The 21,378-nt window shown below is 37.8% G+C and overlaps 12 protein-coding genes across 12 annotated transcripts; 6 read left to right on the forward strand and 6 right to left on the reverse strand.

The window, feature by feature from the left end:
- Nucleotides 1–1,769: 1,769 nt before the first annotated feature.
- On the forward strand, nucleotides 1,770–2,481 carry RHIMIDRAFT_300358 (uncharacterized protein; the record flags this gene model as incomplete). Its single annotated transcript, XM_023614348.1, has 1 exon — nucleotides 1,770–2,481. The coding sequence occupies one exon, from the start codon at nucleotides 1,770–1,772 to the stop codon at nucleotides 2,301–2,303; it is 534 nt and encodes a 177-aa protein (XP_023469577.1). The 3' UTR covers nucleotides 2,304–2,481.
- Nucleotides 2,482–2,543: 62 nt separating this feature from the next.
- Nucleotides 2,544–4,187, forward strand: RHIMIDRAFT_53984 (uncharacterized protein). Its single transcript, XM_023615382.1, has 8 exons — nucleotides 2,544–2,735; nucleotides 2,814–2,953; nucleotides 3,003–3,143; nucleotides 3,189–3,360; nucleotides 3,407–3,466; nucleotides 3,528–3,790; nucleotides 3,852–3,939; nucleotides 3,993–4,187. The coding sequence occupies exons 1-8, from the start codon at nucleotides 2,606–2,608 to the stop codon at nucleotides 4,067–4,069; spliced, it is 1,071 nt and encodes a 356-aa protein (XP_023469578.1). The 5' UTR covers nucleotides 2,544–2,605; the 3' UTR covers nucleotides 4,070–4,187.
- On the reverse strand, nucleotides 4,121–5,062 carry RHIMIDRAFT_54006 (uncharacterized protein). The gene is made up of 3 exons (XM_023615383.1): nucleotides 4,981–5,062; nucleotides 4,366–4,907; nucleotides 4,121–4,312 (listed from the first exon to the last, which is right to left on the reverse strand). The coding sequence occupies exons 2-3, from the start codon at nucleotides 4,891–4,893 to the stop codon at nucleotides 4,172–4,174; spliced, it is 669 nt and encodes a 222-aa protein (XP_023469579.1). The 5' UTR covers nucleotides 4,894–4,907; nucleotides 4,981–5,062; the 3' UTR covers nucleotides 4,121–4,171.
- A 227-nt stretch (nucleotides 5,063–5,289) lies between these two features.
- RHIMIDRAFT_310576 (uncharacterized protein) lies at nucleotides 5,290–6,931 on the forward strand (the record flags this gene model as incomplete). Its single annotated transcript, XM_023614672.1, has 5 exons — nucleotides 5,290–5,582; nucleotides 5,642–5,669; nucleotides 5,716–5,836; nucleotides 5,882–5,917; nucleotides 5,969–6,931. Exons 1-5 carry the CDS (start codon nucleotides 5,555–5,557, stop codon nucleotides 6,929–6,931), a joined length of 1,176 nt encoding a protein of 391 aa, XP_023469580.1. The 5' UTR covers nucleotides 5,290–5,554.
- A 55-nt stretch (nucleotides 6,932–6,986) lies between these two features.
- RHIMIDRAFT_233481 (hydantoinase B/oxoprolinase) lies at nucleotides 6,987–11,240 on the reverse strand (the record flags this gene model as incomplete). Its single annotated transcript, XM_023607966.1, has 9 exons — nucleotides 6,987–8,038; nucleotides 8,086–8,355; nucleotides 8,403–8,585; nucleotides 8,636–9,792; nucleotides 9,848–9,882; nucleotides 9,932–10,542; nucleotides 10,591–10,703; nucleotides 10,758–10,950; nucleotides 11,006–11,240. 9 exons carry the CDS (start codon nucleotides 11,238–11,240, stop codon nucleotides 6,987–6,989), a joined length of 3,849 nt encoding a protein of 1,282 aa, XP_023469581.1.
- Nucleotides 11,241–11,277: 37 nt separating this feature from the next.
- RHIMIDRAFT_264414 (WD repeat-containing protein 82) lies at nucleotides 11,278–12,630 on the reverse strand. The gene is made up of 6 exons (XM_023611750.1): nucleotides 12,429–12,630; nucleotides 12,287–12,384; nucleotides 12,160–12,226; nucleotides 12,004–12,103; nucleotides 11,431–11,955; nucleotides 11,278–11,382 (listed from the first exon to the last, which is right to left on the reverse strand). The coding sequence occupies exons 1-6, from the start codon at nucleotides 12,602–12,604 to the stop codon at nucleotides 11,350–11,352; spliced, it is 999 nt and encodes a 332-aa protein (XP_023469582.1). The 5' UTR covers nucleotides 12,605–12,630; the 3' UTR covers nucleotides 11,278–11,349.
- Nucleotides 12,631–12,810: 180 nt separating this feature from the next.
- Nucleotides 12,811–13,493, forward strand: RHIMIDRAFT_197121 (ubiquitin-conjugating enzyme; the record flags this gene model as incomplete). The annotated part of the gene is made up of 5 exons (XM_023606173.1): nucleotides 12,811–12,834; nucleotides 12,906–13,079; nucleotides 13,143–13,248; nucleotides 13,301–13,345; nucleotides 13,396–13,493. The coding sequence occupies 5 exons, from the start codon at nucleotides 12,811–12,813 to the stop codon at nucleotides 13,491–13,493; spliced, it is 447 nt and encodes a 148-aa protein (XP_023469583.1).
- A 255-nt stretch (nucleotides 13,494–13,748) lies between these two features.
- Nucleotides 13,749–14,880, reverse strand: RHIMIDRAFT_233484 (NAD(P)-binding protein; the record flags this gene model as incomplete). The annotated part of the gene is made up of 3 exons (XM_023607967.1): nucleotides 13,749–13,906; nucleotides 13,965–14,404; nucleotides 14,474–14,880. The coding sequence occupies 3 exons, from the start codon at nucleotides 14,878–14,880 to the stop codon at nucleotides 13,749–13,751; spliced, it is 1,005 nt and encodes a 334-aa protein (XP_023469584.1).
- Nucleotides 14,881–16,251: 1,371 nt separating this feature from the next.
- RHIMIDRAFT_190347 (uncharacterized protein) lies at nucleotides 16,252–16,563 on the forward strand (the record flags this gene model as incomplete). Its single annotated transcript, XM_023605927.1, has 1 exon — nucleotides 16,252–16,563. A coding segment is annotated over one exon (312 nt), but the record flags the coding sequence as incomplete, so codon positions are not given.
- RHIMIDRAFT_54128 (FAD/NAD(P)-binding domain-containing protein) lies at nucleotides 16,535–18,154 on the reverse strand. Its single transcript, XM_023615384.1, has 3 exons — nucleotides 17,875–18,154; nucleotides 17,316–17,802; nucleotides 16,535–17,269 (listed from the first exon to the last, which is right to left on the reverse strand). The coding sequence occupies exons 1-3, from the start codon at nucleotides 18,063–18,065 to the stop codon at nucleotides 16,580–16,582; spliced, it is 1,368 nt and encodes a 455-aa protein (XP_023469586.1). The 5' UTR covers nucleotides 18,066–18,154; the 3' UTR covers nucleotides 16,535–16,579.
- A 224-nt stretch (nucleotides 18,155–18,378) lies between these two features.
- Nucleotides 18,379–19,348, forward strand: RHIMIDRAFT_285971 (UPF0005-domain-containing protein; the record flags this gene model as incomplete). The annotated part of the gene is made up of 5 exons (XM_023613328.1): nucleotides 18,379–18,511; nucleotides 18,564–18,672; nucleotides 18,722–18,861; nucleotides 18,921–19,038; nucleotides 19,090–19,348. The coding sequence occupies 5 exons, from the start codon at nucleotides 18,379–18,381 to the stop codon at nucleotides 19,346–19,348; spliced, it is 759 nt and encodes a 252-aa protein (XP_023469587.1).
- Nucleotides 19,349–19,399: 51 nt separating this feature from the next.
- RHIMIDRAFT_233488 (acyl-CoA dehydrogenase domain-containing protein) lies at nucleotides 19,400–21,131 on the reverse strand (the record flags this gene model as incomplete). Its single annotated transcript, XM_023607968.1, has 5 exons — nucleotides 19,400–19,492; nucleotides 19,545–20,300; nucleotides 20,349–20,471; nucleotides 20,522–20,744; nucleotides 20,797–21,131. The coding sequence occupies 5 exons, from the start codon at nucleotides 21,129–21,131 to the stop codon at nucleotides 19,400–19,402; spliced, it is 1,530 nt and encodes a 509-aa protein (XP_023469588.1).
- Nucleotides 21,132–21,378: the final 247 nt, after the last annotated feature.

The following is a 21,378-nucleotide window of genomic DNA, read 5'->3' on the forward strand; positions in this document are numbered from 1 at the left end:
CTCAGGCTACACTTTATTAATCCTGAAGCAGAGATCGCACCTAAAATCGTTGTTGTTAGTGCTCGGGTTTTGGGCACTGTGATCACAGCAGGCAATCCTTTTTTTGACCAGGCCATACTACGCTTTAAATTAATGTGAAATGCAGACTCATCGAGAAAGACGCAATTAGTTCTAAAGTTCATGTCCGTACGCCCCCACTTATGAACCCAGTCAAAACGCTCATGAATTTTTTCTTCACTGTTCCTATCTACAGGCTGAAATTGGGCTTTTTTTGAATGACAAGCTACATTCAGTTCTTACAAAATTGTAGACAGTGCTTTTAGAGACCTTGAGATCCTGAAAATTTTGAAGTAGTCGCTCCATCACTTGCTCCAAGACGGCTGAAGGATTCTCATCTATATACTCCAAGATCACTTGCTTGTGTTCTTCTTGAAGTATACGCGAGCGACCGGCTTCTTATGCTTTATAAAAACACTATTAGGATCCGTTTTGTACATTTGAGCCCATCTTTGAGCTGTGCGAACATGAATACCTAATTGTTTTGCAGCAGCTGAAGCACTCATAACTTTCTCAAACATCAGTTTAAAGAATCTAACTTTGCCTTGATCCGTATATAGTGTGTACACTCGCTTACTCGACGCCTCCTTCATGCAAGCATTTGGATCATCTTTTGCATCTTCATCTGCCACAGAGCCTACATCGAAATTATTCTCCTGAGGCTGATTATGCAAATACTGAGTGTGAACTAACTGTTTCTAAAGCATATCGCTCTTCATCATTGATATAGTCCATAGGCTCAGGTCTACCGTATTCAGCAACTGCATTACCGTGTCCGTCTTCGTAGAAAATTTGAAAGCTCATATTGTAATACTCGGTTTTTAATGAGAAAGGAAGCAAAAAAAAGAAAAGAAAAAAAAAGAGCTAACAGTGCTTTCGTGCTTCATATACACATATTTTGTACGATAAGGCTCCTACATATACGACATTCAATTTGTCCGCAAGCGTAATCAGCCAATGTTTTACGTGACAATAGAATTTAACGAACGCGAACCCCACCCTTGGCATCAGTGTCAACAATTTTTGGAAATACTGTATAGCCATCTCTAAGGGAGCCTATGCCCCTAGCTCAGTGGTCAAAAATCTATGGTTTGAAGCCAAAATCCTACGTTCGAATCCCACAAAACCGCTCCTAGTAGCTTGCTCTTGAGGGTTTTAATGCCGCTTTCTATGGTTCTCGGTTGTTGGTCGTTGGAAATAAACAAATTATGAATAATTGCGGTACCCGCCCAGGTTGAAATAAGCATGAACCTTAACACCACCAAGCCTTAGCCTACCAATTATAATGATTAATTTATCTTCCTCTACCCACCCCCCATTAGATTGTATGCTTTCCCCCTCCACCACCATATTATACACCCCACCTTGTTGAACTTGCCCGGGCAATTTCAGTATAAAATACTACGCGCCCACTTGGGTTTAATAAAAGATTGTTTAACCGTATAGCAAACTAAAAACAGCAACCAAAGAAAAAAATGTATGATTGAATATTAGTAAATTAATTGAAAACGTTATTAACAGCATCTTATAGATTGATAATAACTCAAGCGATTCTAAAAATTTAATGGGGTATAAGCGCTACGTTAAACGTATGTATCTTGTGTATTAGCCTACTAACGACTTCCTACGTACCTAGGGCAAAATATGAAAGCAGTAATAGTAACAACATAGTAAAAAGTTTTCGTCAAGAATTTAACGTTCGACAAGAAAAAATGGTGTGTGTTTACAGCCCTGATAAAGCTGAAAACTGTGGCTTCCGAACAATCAGCATGGTCACTTTCAGTGACCAAAATAGATGGCAAGAGGTAAAAGCACTGATGATGAAGACTTACAACAAGTATAAAGACACCTTGTACGCAAACAGAGTGGATGATGGTGGCAGCTTTGAAAAAGGCTTGTCATGTAACTTATCTCTATGTCCTGTAGATTATTGGTTCAACACCATTGACCATCCACAGATTGCAGCGGATGCCTTTGGTCGTGCTATCGTAGCCTTTTCGAAAACATCAGTCGATGACACACCACATATACAAAGCAGTTTATTCGTACCATTTGTCACAAACCCTATGAACATGGCAGCTATAAGTATTTTCCTTTGCCACAGCCATTTCTATCTTATACAAGCTGCAACAACTAAGACTGGAAGGCAAACAAAACTTCCACTTCCACTTATCAACCCTTATCACAAAGCAGCTATAAAAAAATTCGCAGCAATATACCCTATAGATTTCTCCATTACGTATTAAAAATAATTTATAAAAAATGATTTGTTAAACAAATAGAATGCTATTATCTACTAACAGTTGTTATCAACCAACATGCGATAGTGTGAAATCTACAGCTCGCGCACCACTTGAGTGATTTGCAACGTCATTATTTTGCAAATTCACTGTTCGAACCAAAAACGTGATGTCATATTTTGAACAATGGTGGCCAACCTATTTTCTTCAGCTGTAAACTTTATCAGATAAACCTGTTTTCGGTGACCAAATTTAAAGTTGTCACTCAGGTACCTTTTTTCTGTTATTTCTTTTTGTCGGCCACTGTAATGGCCTTCTTGCATAACCGCGTATTACGAAGGGATAACCTTTATGTCTTCATTCACCAGTGCGCGTTTCTGGCCACTGGCATTTCAATAACACTTGGAACGCAGTGGATATTTTATCATGGAGCTGCAAGTAACGATTAACATGTTGTGCACATTAGCATCATTGTAAATCTTTCTTTTTTCTCTCCTTTTTTGTTATATAAAAAAGCTGGAGATAGCTACCTTACTCAGTTAGCGCAGTACTTTGGAATGGTACTAGTTGGCGCACTGATCCCTTTATTAAAAAAGAATAAAACTACATACAATAAAATAGCCCAGCAGGAAGATGAGATTAGGATGAGTGACATGGTATGAATGACAAGATTCAACACAAGCACAGACTCATTCTATGAAATAGTTACATGTAAATGTAGAGGATACAGAAGAAGATCATAGTCATGAAGGACATATCAGTCATAAGGCTGTGATAAAGCTGGCATTCATGGACGTGTTTGCTAATTTTTGCGTCACTGTAGGATTTTCAATAATCGGAAGCGGGGTAATGTATGGTAATAAGTAGATGTTTGTAGCTAACAGCCAGTAGATGTATCAAGTCATTTACAGTAGTGTCGTCATATGGTGCGCAGTTCTTACATTCTTATTCATGAATAGAAAGCTATCTATCCTTCAGTGGATTGCTATACTTGGCACAAGCGCTGGCTTAGCTATGAGCTCTCTAGATTCAATGAAAGGAAGTGATGATGCCAGTGAAGAAGGTTGGTTTATCTTTAATGTATATAATCAAGTCTTATGTATCTTTAGTAAAAAATGGATTATTGATGTTTGGAACCCTGATGACTCTGAGTGGCACATTCTTTTACTGTAAGTAAAACTTGTATATATCTCTCAAAGAGAGTGTTCATGTTACTTTTTTTTTGTTTAGCCTGTGTTTATGTTTACTCTGATTATATCCTATCCAAGCAAACTCCACCATCTTTGCCAGCAAGAGTATGCTTTTATTCGGGGATATATACATCTTTGCTTTCACTTGGATGGATAGGCATATATACTCTTCCACGGTTTGACAGACTAATCCATATTCAGGGTACAAATACTTCCACAGTTCTTTTAATGTATGTCATCGTGAGTGTATCCAATGCAGTACATTCTTGGAATTACTATGAATTGATTGATAGAACTGGAAGTGTAAGATTATATATCAAAAAAAAAAAAGATTTATATAACAACCGTACTAACTCAGCTAAAGGTTGCTACCGGAATATTACAAGGCCTTAGGGCTGTTTTAATCTATGTGATCAGTAACTCATTATATTGTCAATCGGATGCAAGTCAATGTAAGTTTCCTTTAGATGCCACCTGCCCCTTATTCATTTTTTTTACTCTATAGGTCTTACGGTCTATAAGGGCTTAGGTTCAACGCTTGTTATCGGAAGCGTGCTATTATTTACAATTAGCCGTCGATAAAACAGTAAACAGCTTAAAATCTTGAATACTGCACTGCTTTTATTTTCTCTTACGAGTCAATTATTCTTTTATTTATAATAAATAGCATTGTTTTTATTTTTATTAGCACGTCAGAAGCCTATTATCACTAGCAGGAACTGATGATGACAGTGTGCTGACATTTGCCTTGTTGCATTGTCTTGTTCTTGTTAAAACATTGGTTATAGACCATAATACGCCGAATCCAGTCAAGACGCTTAGACACTATATAAACATTGGACGTTAGTTTTATAAATCAAATTATAATAAGGACTTGCCATAGTTTTCACTGTGATCGCATCTGAAAATCCATTTGCAATGTCTGCCAGAGTTTCAGCTAATATTCTTGCTTTACTAACAGAGAGAGGGCGCCATAGACAGTTCTCCAAGCTTTCACACAGGTCTGCAATAGCTGGAAGTCTAGTATTTGGCGAACAGTTATTGATTTCATACTGTCGCTGACAATATTTCTGTTCATTAAGTTGGTTAAACTCATAATTGGTGATTTTTGCATTCATATCCTGATGAATAAAGCGAGCAAATTGAATAAAGAGGTAGAAGAGCACTGAGAATATGATGCTAAAGAATCCGACTTTTAGTAGGCTTGTGATGTAATATATAGTGCTATGTTTCTCTGCAAAAGGATCTATATGAGGAAATGGCGCTTGATTGTAAATAAAAGTGGGTGAATGATGAGTAATTGGTTGAAAGTCTGTGGATGCAATTGATGTTGGTTTTATTGTTGTTGTAAGAGGTAATATCCTTTCTTTCTTTTCTTCTTCTTCTTTGTTTGTTGTATCTGTCATTTGTTTGCTTTCCTCTGTATATTTTGGGGATGTAGATTCAATCTATGAGAATATGAGTAAATCTACAATATCTTTTATGATTATTACTTTTGTATCTTTTTCTATCTTTTCATCCTTTTGTTCTATTTGTTCTTGAAGGCTGAATCCACTTAATAGATCACAAATTTCATCTGTTGCATGCAATTCTTTGGTATCAAATAAAGATTTTGTAAAGAAGCCAGTAGAAGACATAAAAGTACTTTCTTTTTGAAAGCAAGGCTGTGTGCTTAAAAATGACCTTGAATTAAAAGGAGTTTGATATTGAGGATTGGTATATTCATAATCCATGTCGTCAGGATCGTCATAAAACATTTATCTGTGTGTCTCTGTGTGTGTGCGTGTATATAAAAAAAAAAAAAAAAAAAAAAAAAAAAAAAAGACTCTTTAGGACAACAGTGACTTTCAAAATACACATAAACACCTACAGAAATGAAAACAAGAAGAAACAAGCAATACAACAGTTTATTCCAATGTTAAAGATATATAAAAGAATTACTCTAGCATCAAAGGAATCGTCCAAAAGAGAACCATTTCAAATTATCAAAGCAAGACTGCTCGGAATACAAAATTTTATCCCATGAAAATTTAAAAAAAAAAAAAGATATCCCTTTTTTCCAAAGAAATGCTTAGATTTTGCAGTAAAAGGACAGGTGAGAGAATAAGAATAAGGCAATAATGTATCACTAACTTTAGCATTGAATGAGAGTAGCTCAACTCTTTCGAGGAACTTTGGTCACGTATGTACTTTTTAGTGATTATTCCTGTCATAACACCTTGACATAGACCAAACAAGTCAAGATTCTATGCCACTGCAAGAATTGCTACTATCACTGGTAACTGGAAAAATAAAGCGGCCATTGCTGCCTTAGCTACCATTGGAGCTAGTGCATGGTGCATGGAACAGGTAAATACACCCAATTATACAAGTACATTTTTAATCAATCAACAGGCTCACTGTGATGCTGTGTCCGATGACAGACAACGAGTAAGTTATCTAATAAAAAAAAGCAGTTGATGATAATAACTCTCTGAAAAGAAAACTGAAGGACCTATTACGGATAAAGACCCAATGCGCCTTCGTATGGAAGCATTCATCAAGGGACTTCAAAACCGTATTGTATCAGAAATCGAGCAGTTAGATGGTAAACAATTCACAAGGACAGCCTGGGAACGACCAGAAGGTGGAGAAGGTATTACCTGTGTACTTCAGGATGGTAATGTCTTTGAGAAAGCGGGTGTTGGTGTCTCTGTTGTTTATGGTCAGCTACCCAAAGCAGCCGTTGAGCAGATGAGGCACGATCGAGGAAAAGATATTTCTGCAGATGGACCTGTACCTTTCTTTGCTGCTGGTATCTCTCTCGTCATTCATCCTCACAATCCTAATGCACCCACCGTACACTTGAACTACAGATACTTTGAAATAGAAAACCCAGATGGCACACCCAAGATGTGGTGGTTTGGCGGTGGATCTGATTTGACGCCCTCTTACCTTTATGAAGAAGATGCTATCCATTTCCATCAAGTGCTCAAGGACGGATGCGATAAGTTTGACAAGAAATACTATGGTCAATTCAAGCAGTGGTGTGATAAGTACTTTTTCATTAAGCACCGCGGTGAAGCAAGAGGTGTGGGCGGCATCTTTTTCGATGATTTAGATGATAAGCCAGCAGATGAGCTTTTCAGCTTTATAAAAGAAATGGGTAATCGATTCACTGCTTCTTATATCCCCATCATGAAAAAGAGAATGAATATGAAGTATACACCAGAGATGAAAGAGTGGCAGCAGATTCGTCGTGGACGTTATGTTGAATTTAACCTCGTCTGGGACAGAGGTACAAAGTTTGGTCTTCAAACCCCTGGTGCTCGTATTGAGGCCATTCTAATGTCCTTACCTTTGACTGCAAGATGGGAATATATGAAAGAAGTAGAAGAAGGCTCAAGTGAACAAGACTTGTTGGAAGTATTAAAAAATCCTAGAGATTGGGTTCCTCTCGATTAAAGATGTACTTTCTAGACTGTTTTATTTATAAAAGTTTGCTTTATATAAAAATACCCTAGTTGCCTTCTTTTTGACCATAGCCACCTCCTCCTGGCGTAAGGATGACAATACGATCACCGCGTGAAAAGAGTGCAGAGTTCTTTCCTGTCAAATTCAGTGTTTGTGTAATCTCTTGCTTTTCATAGCGAACCCAGAGATTGATTCCTTTTTCTGCGTCTTTACCGCCATTTAGACCATAGGGTCGGAATACTCGGCGCTCGGATAAAATGGAAACTTGAATATCATCTTCCAAGAATTCAATTTCACGTATAACACCATCGCCGCCACGGAAATGACCATCACCACCAGAGTTTGGACGAATACCAAAAGTGTGCAGAATAACAGGGTAACGACGTTCAAGAATCTCAGGATCCGTAATACGAGTATTTGTCATATGCGTGTGGACACCACTTTGCCCATTCCAAGTTGGGCCAGCACCACTACCGCCAGCAATAGTTTCATAGTAGCCCCAGCCAGCCTTTACCTCTCCAGTTTCCTTATTTTTACCGCCCTTACCAAATGTCAAGTTATTACAACAACCTTGACTAGCAGCACAGGCTTCAAAGGCTCTCAAGACAACATCGACCAAACGTTGACTTGTAAGTACATTACCACCGACCACCGCGGTCTTTTCTGAAGGGCTCAAGATAGAACGAGGAGGGATCTTGATAGCGATGGGCTCCAAACAGCCTGCATTCAAAGGTATATCTTGATTTACAAGACAGCGAAGGCAGTATATGATGGCAGAATAACACACGCTTTCAGGTGTGTTGGTATTACCATAAACTTCAGGACCAGTGCCTTCAAAGTCAAACAAGGCAGCGCCTTTTTCATGATCAATCGATACTCGCAAATGAATGGGTGTACCGTCATCCATATAGTCAACTGCCGCCAAATCCTTGTAAGAATTATTTTTAGCAACCCCCTTTAATAACTGTCTAACAGCATTCGCTGCGTTACGACGAATATGCATCATGTATGCCTGTACAACCTCAAGAGAGTATTCTTCAATCAACGCATTGACCAAGGTGATACCCTTTTGATTAGCAGCAATCTGTGCCTTCAAGTCTTGAACAGGGTTAGTTCATGTGTTTAATAAACAAAGGTGCCCTTACCAGACAAATTGTCTTTGAATGCACGTGAACCAGAACAGCCTGGATATGATGCAGGGATAACACACAAATGCTCCTCAAGACCCTTTTGATCAAAGTGACCTTTGGAAACAATCTTGAACGACTTGATTGCAGCACCCTCTTGGAACAATTCTTTAGAATGAGGCGGCATAGAGCCAGGTGATATTCCGCCAATATCCGCATGATGTCCTCTTGATGCGACAAAGAAGACAATTTTACCATCATTGAACACAGGCGTGATTATAGTAATATCTATCAATAGAATATGAATACTTATATTTATTCAATGATACCCTTACCTGGTAAATGTGAGCCACCAGCTGCAGGGTGATTCGTCATGATAACATCACCCTCATGCAAGTCATCCTTATAATAGTTTAATTGATATATTACTGCATGACTTAGCGAACCTAGATGCACAGGAATATGTGGGGCATTAGCAACGAGTCCACCATCAGCACCAAATAAGGCGCAAGAAAAGTCTATATTTATCGACAGTTAGTTTTGTATTATCATACCATGCTCGTTTTACCAAGTCGTTCTTTGATATTTGTAGATATAGCTGTCTTTTGAAGAGTATGACCCATTTGTTCAGCAATGCTCATGAATCGATGAGAAAAGATAGATAGCTGAATTGGTTCCATTTCTGTTGTCACCTTCTTTCTTTCTCCTTTACCGATTGTGATCGTGAGATGGTTAGAAGTAATCAAAGCAGAGCAAGACGGTTCGATCACGACTGTAGATGTAGCATCTATAATGATGGCTGGACCATTTACAATTGAACCCGGAGCAAAATGACTCAGACGGTAGACAGGAACATGACCATTTCGCCCTCCTTCTTCAAAGTATGCGGAAGTAAAAGAATCCGCCTTACTGCTATCTATTTGTCGTATCTGATTTGAAGCATATAATTCCTGGGCTTCTCTGTCAGGCGTGAGGTCTTTATGACGCATTGTCTTGCCAATTCCACGAATACGAATGTCATCTACCAAAATGTCACGATCTTTGAGCAAGAAGCCAAATTCTTGTTTGTACAACTCGCAGAATGCATTCTCAAAGTCCCAACTTGATTCAGAAGGCTGAAGTGTCATCAAAGCGCAATCCGTACCTTCATAGCGAAGGTTAAGGTAAACTTCCAGGTCAATGTCTTGATTACGAAACCCTTGTTTGGAAAGCTCCTCTTTACATGTCTTTTTCAATTCACTTACGCGTCCTTGGATACGCGAAAGAGTATCCTTACTGAATACTTGAGCAGAAGGCTCTTGCACTTCGTGAACAACATCAGCAAGGGCAAGTCCAAAAGCGGAAAGAATAGAGCTATGTCGGTACATGATAATTTTACTAATACCAAGGTTACGAGCAATCCCACATGCGTGCTGTCCTCCTGCACCACCGAACACAGCTAACGCATGCTGGCTGGTATCATGACCTTTTGCTTCAGTTAATGCACGAATAGGTCTACACATTGTTTCATTTGCTACTTTAATGAATCCATATACAATCTCATCAAGCGATTTATCTTCTCCCGTTGACGTATTGATATTTTTTGCTAATTCTTTAAACTTTTCTTCAACCACTTGCCTGTCGAGAGGTTGATCTTCGTTAGGACCAAATATCTTTGGAAAGTAGTCTGGTAAAAGACGACCCAAGAATAAATTTGCGTCAGAAACTGCTAATGGTCCCCCTTTTCTTAGCACATGGAGAGATAAGTTAGTATAACCTATTGCGAATATATGATGTGTACCTGTAGCAGGCTGGTCCAGGATGAGCACCTGCACTCTAATCATTCAAAAAGTTAATTTAAATCATTTGTTGATATCATCATTACCTCTGGTCCAACAACAAACATGCCATTCTTGAAGAATAACATAGACCCACCACCAGCGGCAACGGTATGAATATCTAGCTGAGGTGCTTGGATCGTTACACCAGCTGTCGTTGTCTCAAATACATGATCAAAGTAACCATTATAGCGTGAGACATCTGTACTTGTCCCACCCATATCAAAACCAATGACTGGTACATCATTGTATGACGTTAATGCATATCCAACAACGCCACCAGCAGGGCCAGATAGTATAGCCTTGAATCCTGAGAAGTGACTTACTGGCACTAATCCACCGTCACTCTGCATGAACTGTAGCTGAGTAGTACCCTTTTGGAATCCATCATCAAAACCGCTGACAAAGCTCTGGATATACTTCTGAATACATGGTGTCAAGTAAGCATCCGCTGTGGCAGATGTTCCTCTAGGTACAATCTTTACCATGGGCATCACTTGATTTGAAAGTGAGATATGAGAGAAACCTATGCTCTCGGCTAACTTGCCAATTTGATTCTCATGCTCAGGATAAATATATGCATGCATTAAACAAATAGATATACTCTGGTAGCCTTCGTCATATAACTGTTGAAGTTGTTGCTTGGTCTTAGTTAGATCTAGAGCTAAATGTAAGCTTATGCTACTTTTTGATTTTGGACACTAACCTGGCTTCTTGAGAACTTTTACCCATTCGTCAGTTATGCCTTTTTTTATAAACTCATCCTCTTGAGCTGGCTTGATCTGATTCTCCGAGACAGCGGAATTCACCAAGACGATACTACAAGAACGAATTCAAGTTTATGCGCAGATTGAATGAGTAACACATACTTACCGTTCATCAACCTCAATAACCTTTTCATAGAGTACATCTGGCTTATTAATACAAAGATCAAAGATTTTGGGTCTTGACTGATTTCCAATAGTCAAAAGATCCTTGAATCCTTTAGTAATCAACAATGCGTTCTTTTCTCCTTTTCTTTCGAGTAATGCGTTTGTAGCAACTGTAGTTCCCATGCGTACGCTTTCTGTATGTTTCTATTATTATTCACTTGATAAAAAAACTACGCGTTTAATTTTTACCGATGAATCTGGTTGGAACTGGTTGAGATCTGGGAATCTTCTCTCCAGTTGCCAATTCAACTATTCTTCTTATTCCTTCTGTTGGAGCATCTTTATAGTTGGAAGGATCCTCGGATAATAACTTGATCACAAATTCCTTATAATCATCATCCTCTGGTTTACCCAAAAAACCAATACAATCTGTAAAAGTACCTCCTCGATCAATGCATATAGTGAGCTTATTTTTTATTGTCATAGTCTAATGAACCTTTTTATGAAAAATAAATACAAAAGAGAGAGAGAGAGAGAGAGAAAGATAAAAGAGAAGCAAGATATGGATAAAGATGAAATCTCCGCTTATAAGACTATTGAGGTTGTGATACAGGTAGCCACATGGCCTATGTTTGAATGTTATTGAATGTTCTTATTTTTGATTTTATTCTTACCAAGCCGTCGCTTGCTGTGATAAACATGGCGTGTGAAGGTGAAAATTCAGCAGCCTTAATAGGATCCTTATGAGGAGATTGTAAAGAAAGGAAGGGTTCGATGTCTATTTTATCATTTTGTAATAGATCCCACACTCTTACACGACCATCACTTCCGCCTGCCATCACAAACCGTCCATCTGGCGTGAGACTGACTTCTTCTCCATTGGTTGAGGCATCATTTGGGCCAGCATTGCCTATCAGACGATGCATGATACGACCATTAAATGAGTCTACGACGTACATATTATCGCCAACGGTTGTGACAATTATATATTTTCCATTAGCTGTAAACTTTATGCTAGTCCATTCTGGTATTGGTGTAGAAGGATAGATTGGATCTTCGATAGACCATGATGAAAATGGTCCACGCGTGTATTCACCAATGTCGTACATGTGGATAATGTTTGTATTTGTGCCTACGGCAAACACTAGTCCTTGTGGATCAATGGCTGCCACTAATCGTCCTTGTCCATGCACTACGCCCTATATTTAAATAAGAAACATATATCATTGATCCAGTCTATATTCTACCTGTCCTGTAGATGAACGTAAATCCCATAAACGAACTGTTTCATCCAATGAAGCGGTTAAGACTCTATCGTCTATAGGCGACACATCAATGGCTGTTACCCTATCAACAATCGTATTTATATATATATATATTGAATCATTATGCATACTGCTTACCTCTTTTTGTGTCCACGAAAGTAACGAATGAATTTGTTATCAAATAGTGAAAGGTATCTCAGCGTGTCTTTATAAAATAAAAGTAAGAACTAAATTACGCGCGCATGTATGTGCTCTTTGTGGCTACCGTCTTCTTTTGTTGATGCATAAATCACATTGTTGTCATGATGTGAGAACCTTGCTAATGTAGCGCCGTACTTTTTTGAAAATACTGTAGCCTTTGATCTTTATTATTTTTAGTAATGAACATTAACAACTTGATCACTTACGATCCTTCTAAAGCGTCATAGACTCTTAAGCTATCGTCTTCAGCAGTAGTTAAACAAGTGACGCCACTGTCATTGAATGAAAGTGAAGTGATTGGACCATCAGAGTCCTGAAATATCTTTGAAACTCTTATTGTTGAAAGTAGATCCCTTGACAGTTCAGTAGTCTGTGTTGTCATAAAAAATGAAAAGAAGTATAAAATTGAAAGAAAGCAGTGACAGTCAATATTTTTGATTGGCTCATAATCTATGTCGCATGTTCGTTCGATCATCATTATTAGAAAGCCCTCTACTTTTTTTTTCTTTTCTTTTTCTTTTTTTCTCTTTTTCCCTTTTTTCTTTTTACAAGTAACCTTTCTCCTTTTACAAAACTAAACAACAAAAGATGGCTTTAAAGCGCATTAACAAAGTAAGATTACTATTTTTTAAAAGAGAAAAAAGAAAGAGAAATTAATGAATCATGTTTACCATTTATAAAAGGAACTTAAAGATCTTGAACGCGACCCTCCTTCTTCTTGCTCTGCAGGACCTATTGGAGAAGACATGTTTCATTGGCAAGCAACCATTATTGGTCCTGAGGATAGTCCATACCAAAATGGTGTCTTTTTCTTAGGTATACACTTTCCTACCGACTATCCTTTCAAACCACCAAAGGTAAATAATAATAATAATTATAATAATAAAAACAAGAACAACAAAATGTTAATATATATTTAGGTTAACTTTACTACCAAAATCTATCATCCCAATATCAATAGTAATGGATCTATTTGCCTTGATATCTTGAAAGACCAGTGGTCCCCTGCTCTTACGATCTCTAAGGGTAAATTTCTATTATTATTTGAACCTTTCTTTAGTTTTAATGCCATATTTAGTGCTCTTGTCTGTATGCTCTTTACTTACTGATCCCAATCCTGATGGTAATCATGTATACTTTTTCTAATATATAAAACTAACACCTTTTATAAAGATCCACTTGTGCCAGAGATCGCCCATATTTACAAGACTGACAGAGCTCTTTATGAATCTCGAGCTAGAGATTGGACAAAGAAATACGCAAGTAAGTAATGAATAATAATATTGGAGATGATTCCGAATACTGAGCATCCTTTAGCATAAAAAGATACTAGGATTTTTTATCTTTACTTTTTTTTTTCTTTTTATTATGTACTCAATCATTAAAAAAAGAGAGAAAGAAAGAAAGAAGAACAAGAATGATTTAAACAATCGAATACTATGAATGTCGTGTTACAGAGTAATAGTTTATTATCAGTTCACTTGGTAGTAGTAGAAGAACAAAAAAAAAAGAGTGAATGGGAGCGTCTATACTCTAGGCTTGAACATATTTGCATTTTCTTCAAAAAACAATTGAAGAGGTTTACGTGAGAGGTTTGTGATCATACTTGCATGAGGAACACAAACACTACTTGAAGTCTTTTGCACCCAATCAAAGTAATCAAGTATGGTTTGAATTTGTTTACCTATCCAATTATAATAAGTCGAATTGTTCTTTTTTTTTTATATATGTTGTTTATGTACTTGTTGGCACGGCATAGGCTCTTTTCCTGTATTCTTCACTTGTAAATGTTTCGTTGAAAATCTTTGACATTTCTTGCTTCAAACGAGCATCAAACCAAACATCCGAACCAAGATTCTCAAGATAATAGGATAAATCCATAGGACGTGCTTGATGGAACTTGAAGCCTTCGTAGCCTGTTGCATCTGCTATTAACTGTGCCATTTGCTTACCATTCAAAAGTTCTGGACCAGACAGAGTATAGACTTGGCCATCATGACATAAGTCAAGGTGTCTTACCATCTGTTGACGTCGATCAAGAACCAAGGATTCAACTACCTTGCATACATCCGAGATATCGATTGGACAGATCTCAACGTTCTCCGCCACAGGTAGTAAGAGTCCCTTGGTTTTTTCTGCATAATTTGCCCATAGATGAAAGTACTGCTGTATAAAATCCAGCCTATGATTGCACGATTAATAAAGAAGGGTATATGACAAAGAACAATAGCAAACAATGACGAGAAATTACCTTAAAATAGTGTACTGACAAGGTAGCTGTATGACTTCTTGTTCAATTTGAAAATAATCTTGAAGTGAAGAGTGGTTTCGAGAGACAGCACCTATGTGAGATACACAGATGATACTTTTAACACCAGAGCGAGAGGCAACCTCGCAGATGTTCTTTGCATGCTTGACACGATTTGCTTCATTTCCTATGACTAGAACGACATGATCTACACCACGTAAAGCGACAGACAGCTGATTGACATGATTGTAATCGACTTGGTGTACATCAATGCCTGCTCTACGAAATCCATGACATCTTGACTTTGTCTCGCATAACACACGAAGATGAGAACGAAGATGGTCAAATTGTGCAAGGTGAGATGTGATAGAATAGCCCATCAATTGATCAGCACTAGTGATAAGGAGCATTCTTTTTTTTTTTTTCTAAAGTGAGATTATTAAATAGTATAGAGAAAGAGGGGGAAAGATAGTATACCAAATGAAATAATTCTGGCAAAAGCAAGAAAGAAAGACAAAAGAAGGGTTTTTATTTATAAGTGATCTCTTTTTCTCCCTTTCCCCATTTAGGGTTCTCTACTCGGAGAATATAAATGTATGCGCTTGTCTGATGACATGAGATGATGATTCTTGAAGTTATTCAACAGGTTTAACATCAATGCACATAATTTACATGAATAAGGCTAACACTCGTTTGTCTCTGGTTTGAAACTATACAAGCTTCCCTTTTACTGTAAATATACGTAATTTAGCAGAATGATATCACACTTTATTTTATTTTTTACTGCTTTTTGTATCATCTCTCGAAAAACATAAATATACGCTTAATCCATATATACACACACACACACACACAGACACACAGACACTCGGCATTTATCCCTTATTCTAATTTTAAATTCAATATTTTGATCTCGGCTAAATCTATTATCCAATCAAATACCATTTTATGAAAATTTTTTGACAGTTCTAGTCAATTTTATACTCTTGTCACTTTATATGCTCGAAATAATACGATTACCTAACAAGGGAAGAGCTTATGTTGCTACAACAGATATACCTCAAGATACTTTACTCTGCATATCTGAGCCATTAGCCACAACCGTATCACAAGAATGGACTCCAGAGACATGTATGTGGTGCTTTCACTTTTCATACCCAAAGAAACAAAAGGTGAAGGCTGTAACAGAGGATCAATGTAAACAATGGAACATCTCGATGAAATATTTTAAGGATTTTTTATTTTGCTCGGATCGATGTAAACAACTTTGTATCAACTCATTTGATCATTATTGGGATACGTTGCTGGGCATTTATTATCGTATCGAACTAGAATCCCTACATAATAATAACTCGCTCACTATTAAAAAAGGCTCCGTACCTTCCATTAATGAATCGATTGACATCAAGGATGATCATGCCTTGTCTATTTGGTTAAATCATGCTTGGGATTGTATAACAAAAGATGTTGATCTATATAAAGAATTGGATGAAGTCGATAAACCCATGTTGAGATTGACTGCCACTTGTTTAGTTAAACAACTTCAAGACTCTGCTCAATTTGAATCATTGTTTGACATTCAAGATAATGAACTAACTTACTTTAGGCAATTGTATCAAAATCATCAATTACCCATTGTTCAAGACAACAAAGAAGCCTATCTCTCTATCCTACCTCAACCTCTTATTGATGTCATGGCACTTTACTGCACATTTATCCGTGCCTGCCGATACAAAAATAACCATATACCCACTTTGCCTCATGTACATCACACCATATTTAGATCCATCTATTTTCGTGAAAGAGCAAATAGTTTTGGCTTATGGGAGAATGGAGAACAGGAAGAGATAACAGATGACTTGGAATTACTCGGTTATGGCATCTACCCTTCGGCTGTCTATTTTAATCATTCATGTGATCCAAATGTGCTTAAAAAACGGGATGGTAGAGCGTTCAAGTTCATATCTAAACGCTATATTCGAAAAGGTGAAGAAGCCTGTATATCCTATGGGCAGATAGATGACACTGTTGAAAATCGCCGATCAAGGCTATGGGAACATTATCACTTTATTTGTCAATGCAGTCGATGTTTAAAAGAACAATAAACTTTTAATAACCTAAATATTCTTTTCGAAGACGCAGTGCATTCTTGCGAGTATCAATCCATTCATTTGATAACCTTCCAGTAATCACGTCTTGTGAGTCCCATTCGTTCATATCTCGTCCGATCCATCCTTCTGCCCATGCTCCCAACAGATTATTATACTCACACTCACGATCGACACCCATGGTAATGTCATTTCGACTATCCTTGTCTCCTATTTCCTCTTTAAATGGAAGGATAGGAATTTTACCACTCCAGTACCTCGCCATAACGGTGCATTGACGCTGCATAAGGGGGAATGGAGCAACACGAATGGGTACACCAATGAAACAGAGTGTTTTGTTACGTGCGTAAAACATGTAGTGTAGTAGGTTGTGCACTTTTTGACCAGTTTGAATTAAGTTATTCTCTTGGAAGGGTAGAAATGGAAAGCTAAAAAGGTATCCAGTTGCAAACACGACGATATCAATGTTCTGAAGTTGTTGTCCATCACTGCATTCGATAATGCATGTATCAGCTGTACAGACGATTCCTTTTAATAGACCAATCTGCACCACATTGGGTGTATTTGTTTCTGATGCCTGTCGGGTTAACTCGGTTTGAGTTCGGATACAGTGATATATTCTATGAGCCACACTGGATGCTTCTCTAACAATATCTAAACCTGAATAGCTTCCACCAACAACGAGTACTGTCTATGAAATGGTTATTCAGTGTACTATAAATAACTTTGCTACTTGCCTTATTTCTAAATATACTTGGTTCGCGATAGTCTCTAGAATGTAACGCCTCAACCCGTTTATTGCTATGCAACCCATCAATACCAGGAATATCAGGGATATAAGGGACCGTATAATGTCCATTAGCTACAACTACAGCATCAAACTCTTCCTCGGATTGTTCGCCAGTTTTTAAATTGGTAGAAGTTACCGTCCAGCTGGAGTGATAATCAACTTTATCTACTCTTGTCGACAATTTTATCATGGGCATCAATCCTTCATGTTCAACAATATCTTGAAGATACTTTAGAACATACACATGAGAAGGAAAGCAAGGAGTCTTGTTATCAAAAGGCACGTCTCGGTAACTCATGACTGTGGTTGGTAAGTTTGTATGTAGATTAGCATAAATGGGCGAATGAGTCTTGCCAACTTTTAAAGTATCGTCCACTTGCAAAGCGTTCGTTGAAGGAAGAGTTGGCGGAGGATCTCTTTCAGGAGAATATAACCTTTGTACATATATATATATATATATATTACTTAGATTTACACTTGTATCTAGGACATAAGTTTTTATTTACCAAGCACCACCTATTTGCTCATTCCTTTCATAAACTGTAATTGTGCTAAATGAGTCTTCCTTCTTTAAAGCCCGTATAGCAGCAATTCCTCCAGGGCCTCCACCTATGACTGCTACACGTCTAATAGTCTTTTCTATGTGTTCACCGGTCATATAAAACAGTACTAGAGTAAAGAGGAGCCCTAATTCCATCGACTGATTTTAAAAACCTCTTTATGCAACACGAACTAAACCATTATTGATCATGATAGATAACGCTATCCCCTCTCTTCAAAGCAGCCTTTTTTCTCATGATGTAAAATACAATTCAAAAAGTTGAGCAGACATAAGCATTTTCCATTTCATATATAGCGTTGTAATTGAAAAGAGTATAGCTTGAATGATAAGCTTTGGAAATGCAAAAGAATGATGTATCTCTGCCCTGCTATGCGTAGTCAGCCAATCACGCATGGTACAACGACAGAAAAGGCGTGGAAATTTCGATCAATTTTTTTTTCTTTACAGCATGTCTTACGGAAGTTCACCTTACACACAGCCACCACCTGGATATGACGAAGAAGCACATCAACCCCTTATGGGCTCTGTTGATGACATGTACAAGGAGACAGTAGCAAATAGCTCATTGGAAATAAGACTTCGTATGGTGTTTTATACATTAACCAAAAAAAAGTGTCTAAACCATTTGTATAGAATTTGTCAGAAAAGTGTATTCAATCTTGGCATCACAACTATTAGCTACTAGCTTATTGACCGCTGTATACATGTACAATGCCTCCATTAAACATTGGGTTCAGTCAAAGTAAGGAACACCTGTGATCACTACTCCTCTTTAACCCTTATTTCCTTAGTCAATGGTCGCTTATTCTATCTGTATTGGGCGCTCTGGGTGCTATGCTTGCTCTCTACTGGAAATCACGATCATATCCTCTTAATTATGGCTTATTAGCCTTGTTTACATTACTTGAAGGCCACGCAGTAGGAACAATAGGCAAGTGTAACAGATAAATACAGCCACAGAAGGAACTCATCTTTATTTTTTTTATATAGTAACTTTTTATAACCAACAACTCGTACTTGAAGCACTGCTAATCACTTTGGCTGTCTTTATTGGACTCACCCTATTTACTTTACAATCAAAATGGGATTTTTCAGGTTTAGCACCATTGTAAGTCATGATTATATCCTTTTTTCCTCTTTTCTAAATTATATTCCATAGTTTGATTGCGGGGCTTTGGGTATTGATTATTGCAAGTTTTGTACAGATCTTTTTCCCTTTCTCCAAGGGAATTCAACTAGCCATTGCTATTGGAGCTGTCATCATCTTTTGTGGATACATTGTGTTTGATACGTACTTGATCTTTAACAGATACTCTCCAGAGGATTACATTTTAGCTTCTATCAGCTTATATCTTGATATCATTAACCTTTTCCTCCGTATCTTGGAAATCTTGAATGCAACAAGTAACAATGAATAAACATTTCTTTTATTATAATCATTATAATACAGACACACACATATATATAATTTAGAGTCTGGCTCCTTCTGGGTATTTTTTCAAGGCTTGTCTGACGCCAAGGTCAGCCATGATTTCTTCACTTCCACCGAGAATAGCAGAGAACTTTTTCAAAAAAGAGTTAATATACTGTTTACAGTTTAGTTTGTTTCATTACCTTGTAAGTTCTTTGCAAAAGCTCAACGGTTCTTCCCATGCCTGTCTTGGTAATTGCACGGCCACCAAAGATTTGACAAGCTTCGTCAGAGATCTCATGAGCTACACGTGTAGATAAATATTTACACAGAGCAAGAGGGCCTGCCAATTTGTCAGCTTGTTCGGCATAGTCCATATTGTTCATTTGATACGTGATATTTTCTAACCAGCTATGGTAGCTTTCGAGTCGAGAGATCATCTTGGCCAACTTGAAACGAATGACAGGCTGATCAATCAATCGTTTGCCAAATACCTTACGTTGATTAGCCCATTTGAAGCATTCTTCAACCACTAGACGACAAGCCATGGATATACCGGTCAACATGACCCAGCGCTCATGGTTAAAGTTGGAAAGGACAACATAAAATCCCTTATTCTCCTTTCCAAGCAAGTTCTCGACGGGTACTTTGACATTTTCAAAGGTTACATAGGCGGTACCTGCACTTGGAGAATAAGACGTCTTTATCGGCTTAGTTTCAACACCTTCACCGCGTTCGATGAGAAGCATGGACATGCCTTTCTCGGTTTGAACAGCGACAGAAAAATAATCAGCAAAACAACCGCTAGTGATCCACTTCTTGACACCATTAACAATGAAATATTTGCCATCAGGCGTGCGCTTAGCCGTTGTTCTAATACGAGCTACATCAGAACCTGCGTAAGGTTCAGTAATAGCAAGAGCAATACGCTTTCTGCCAGCAAAAACTTCTGGAACAATCTTGATCACATATTAGTTGATGCGACACTTGGCCTTATCCTTACTCACCTTTTGCTTAAGGGCTGGAGAGCCAAAGTTAAGGACGGTAGGTAATGAGATAACCATGCCACCGCAGACACCGTCGTCAAATCCACGTACTTTCCAACGAGCAAATTCCTCATGAACAACCATCTATTGCTAGGTTTTAGATAAGTGTACAAGTCATCAGACTGTCTCCTTACCTCATGAAAATAATCAAACTCTTCTCCCTTAACTCCGCCAGGGAAAATCATGCCGTGAAGCCATGGTCCAGGGCCAATATTAGCAGCTAACAAGTTGTGGTCGCCAAGCTTCTTCAAGAACTCTTCAGGGGGCTTGGAACCGCTTTCTTCAAGTTCACGGGCCTCTGGTGCCATTTCATCAATGATCTTACGAAGAGCAGCACGAAGCTTAAAATGTGACTCTCTAACAACGCATATAGGTCAACATAAAGTCAAAGACTCGCTGTTAAACTTACTTGAAATAAGGTGATTTGAAGCCCATCCAAGCACTTGGTTCAGCATATGGGACTTTAGAAAATGCTCCAAATTCCTGAAAGTCGATTTGAGGCTTTTCGTCAGCGATAGTACCGATCTTGTAACGATCGTACTTGACAAGTACTTCTTGGCGATGAAGTCCATAAAATGCGTCAGTTGCATCTTTTCCTGCATATTCCAAGATGGGAAATGCACCACCAGGATGCATATCAACAAAACGACTCATATCATACACTGATGAGTCTATAATAATCCACAAATCATCTTCAGAAGCATGACGCTTTACCTCTTCTCTAGTAAAAGTTTTTAATGCCATAAATTATTTTTAGAAAGAGAGTAGGGGGAGAAAGGGAATAAAGAGAATAAAAGAAAAAAATATACTTTTTAAATGGTTCATAATTTAAGCTTACTTAAGATTTTATACAGTGTGGAAATTTCTCCGCCCAAAAAAAAGCACTGTCCACTGACTTCAAGGTTTGCTTGTTGTTACTGCTGATACGCGAGACACCCCTTGTGGAAAAAAGAGTGAAAAATCCTTTTTCTCACAATAAGTGTTTCATTGT

Source organism: Rhizopus microsporus, assembly GCF_002708625.1.
Source record: "Rhizopus microsporus ATCC 52813 unplaced genomic scaffold scaffold_2, whole genome shotgun sequence".
Classification (NCBI taxonomy): domain Eukaryota; kingdom Fungi; phylum Mucoromycota; class Mucoromycetes; order Mucorales; family Rhizopodaceae; genus Rhizopus; species Rhizopus microsporus.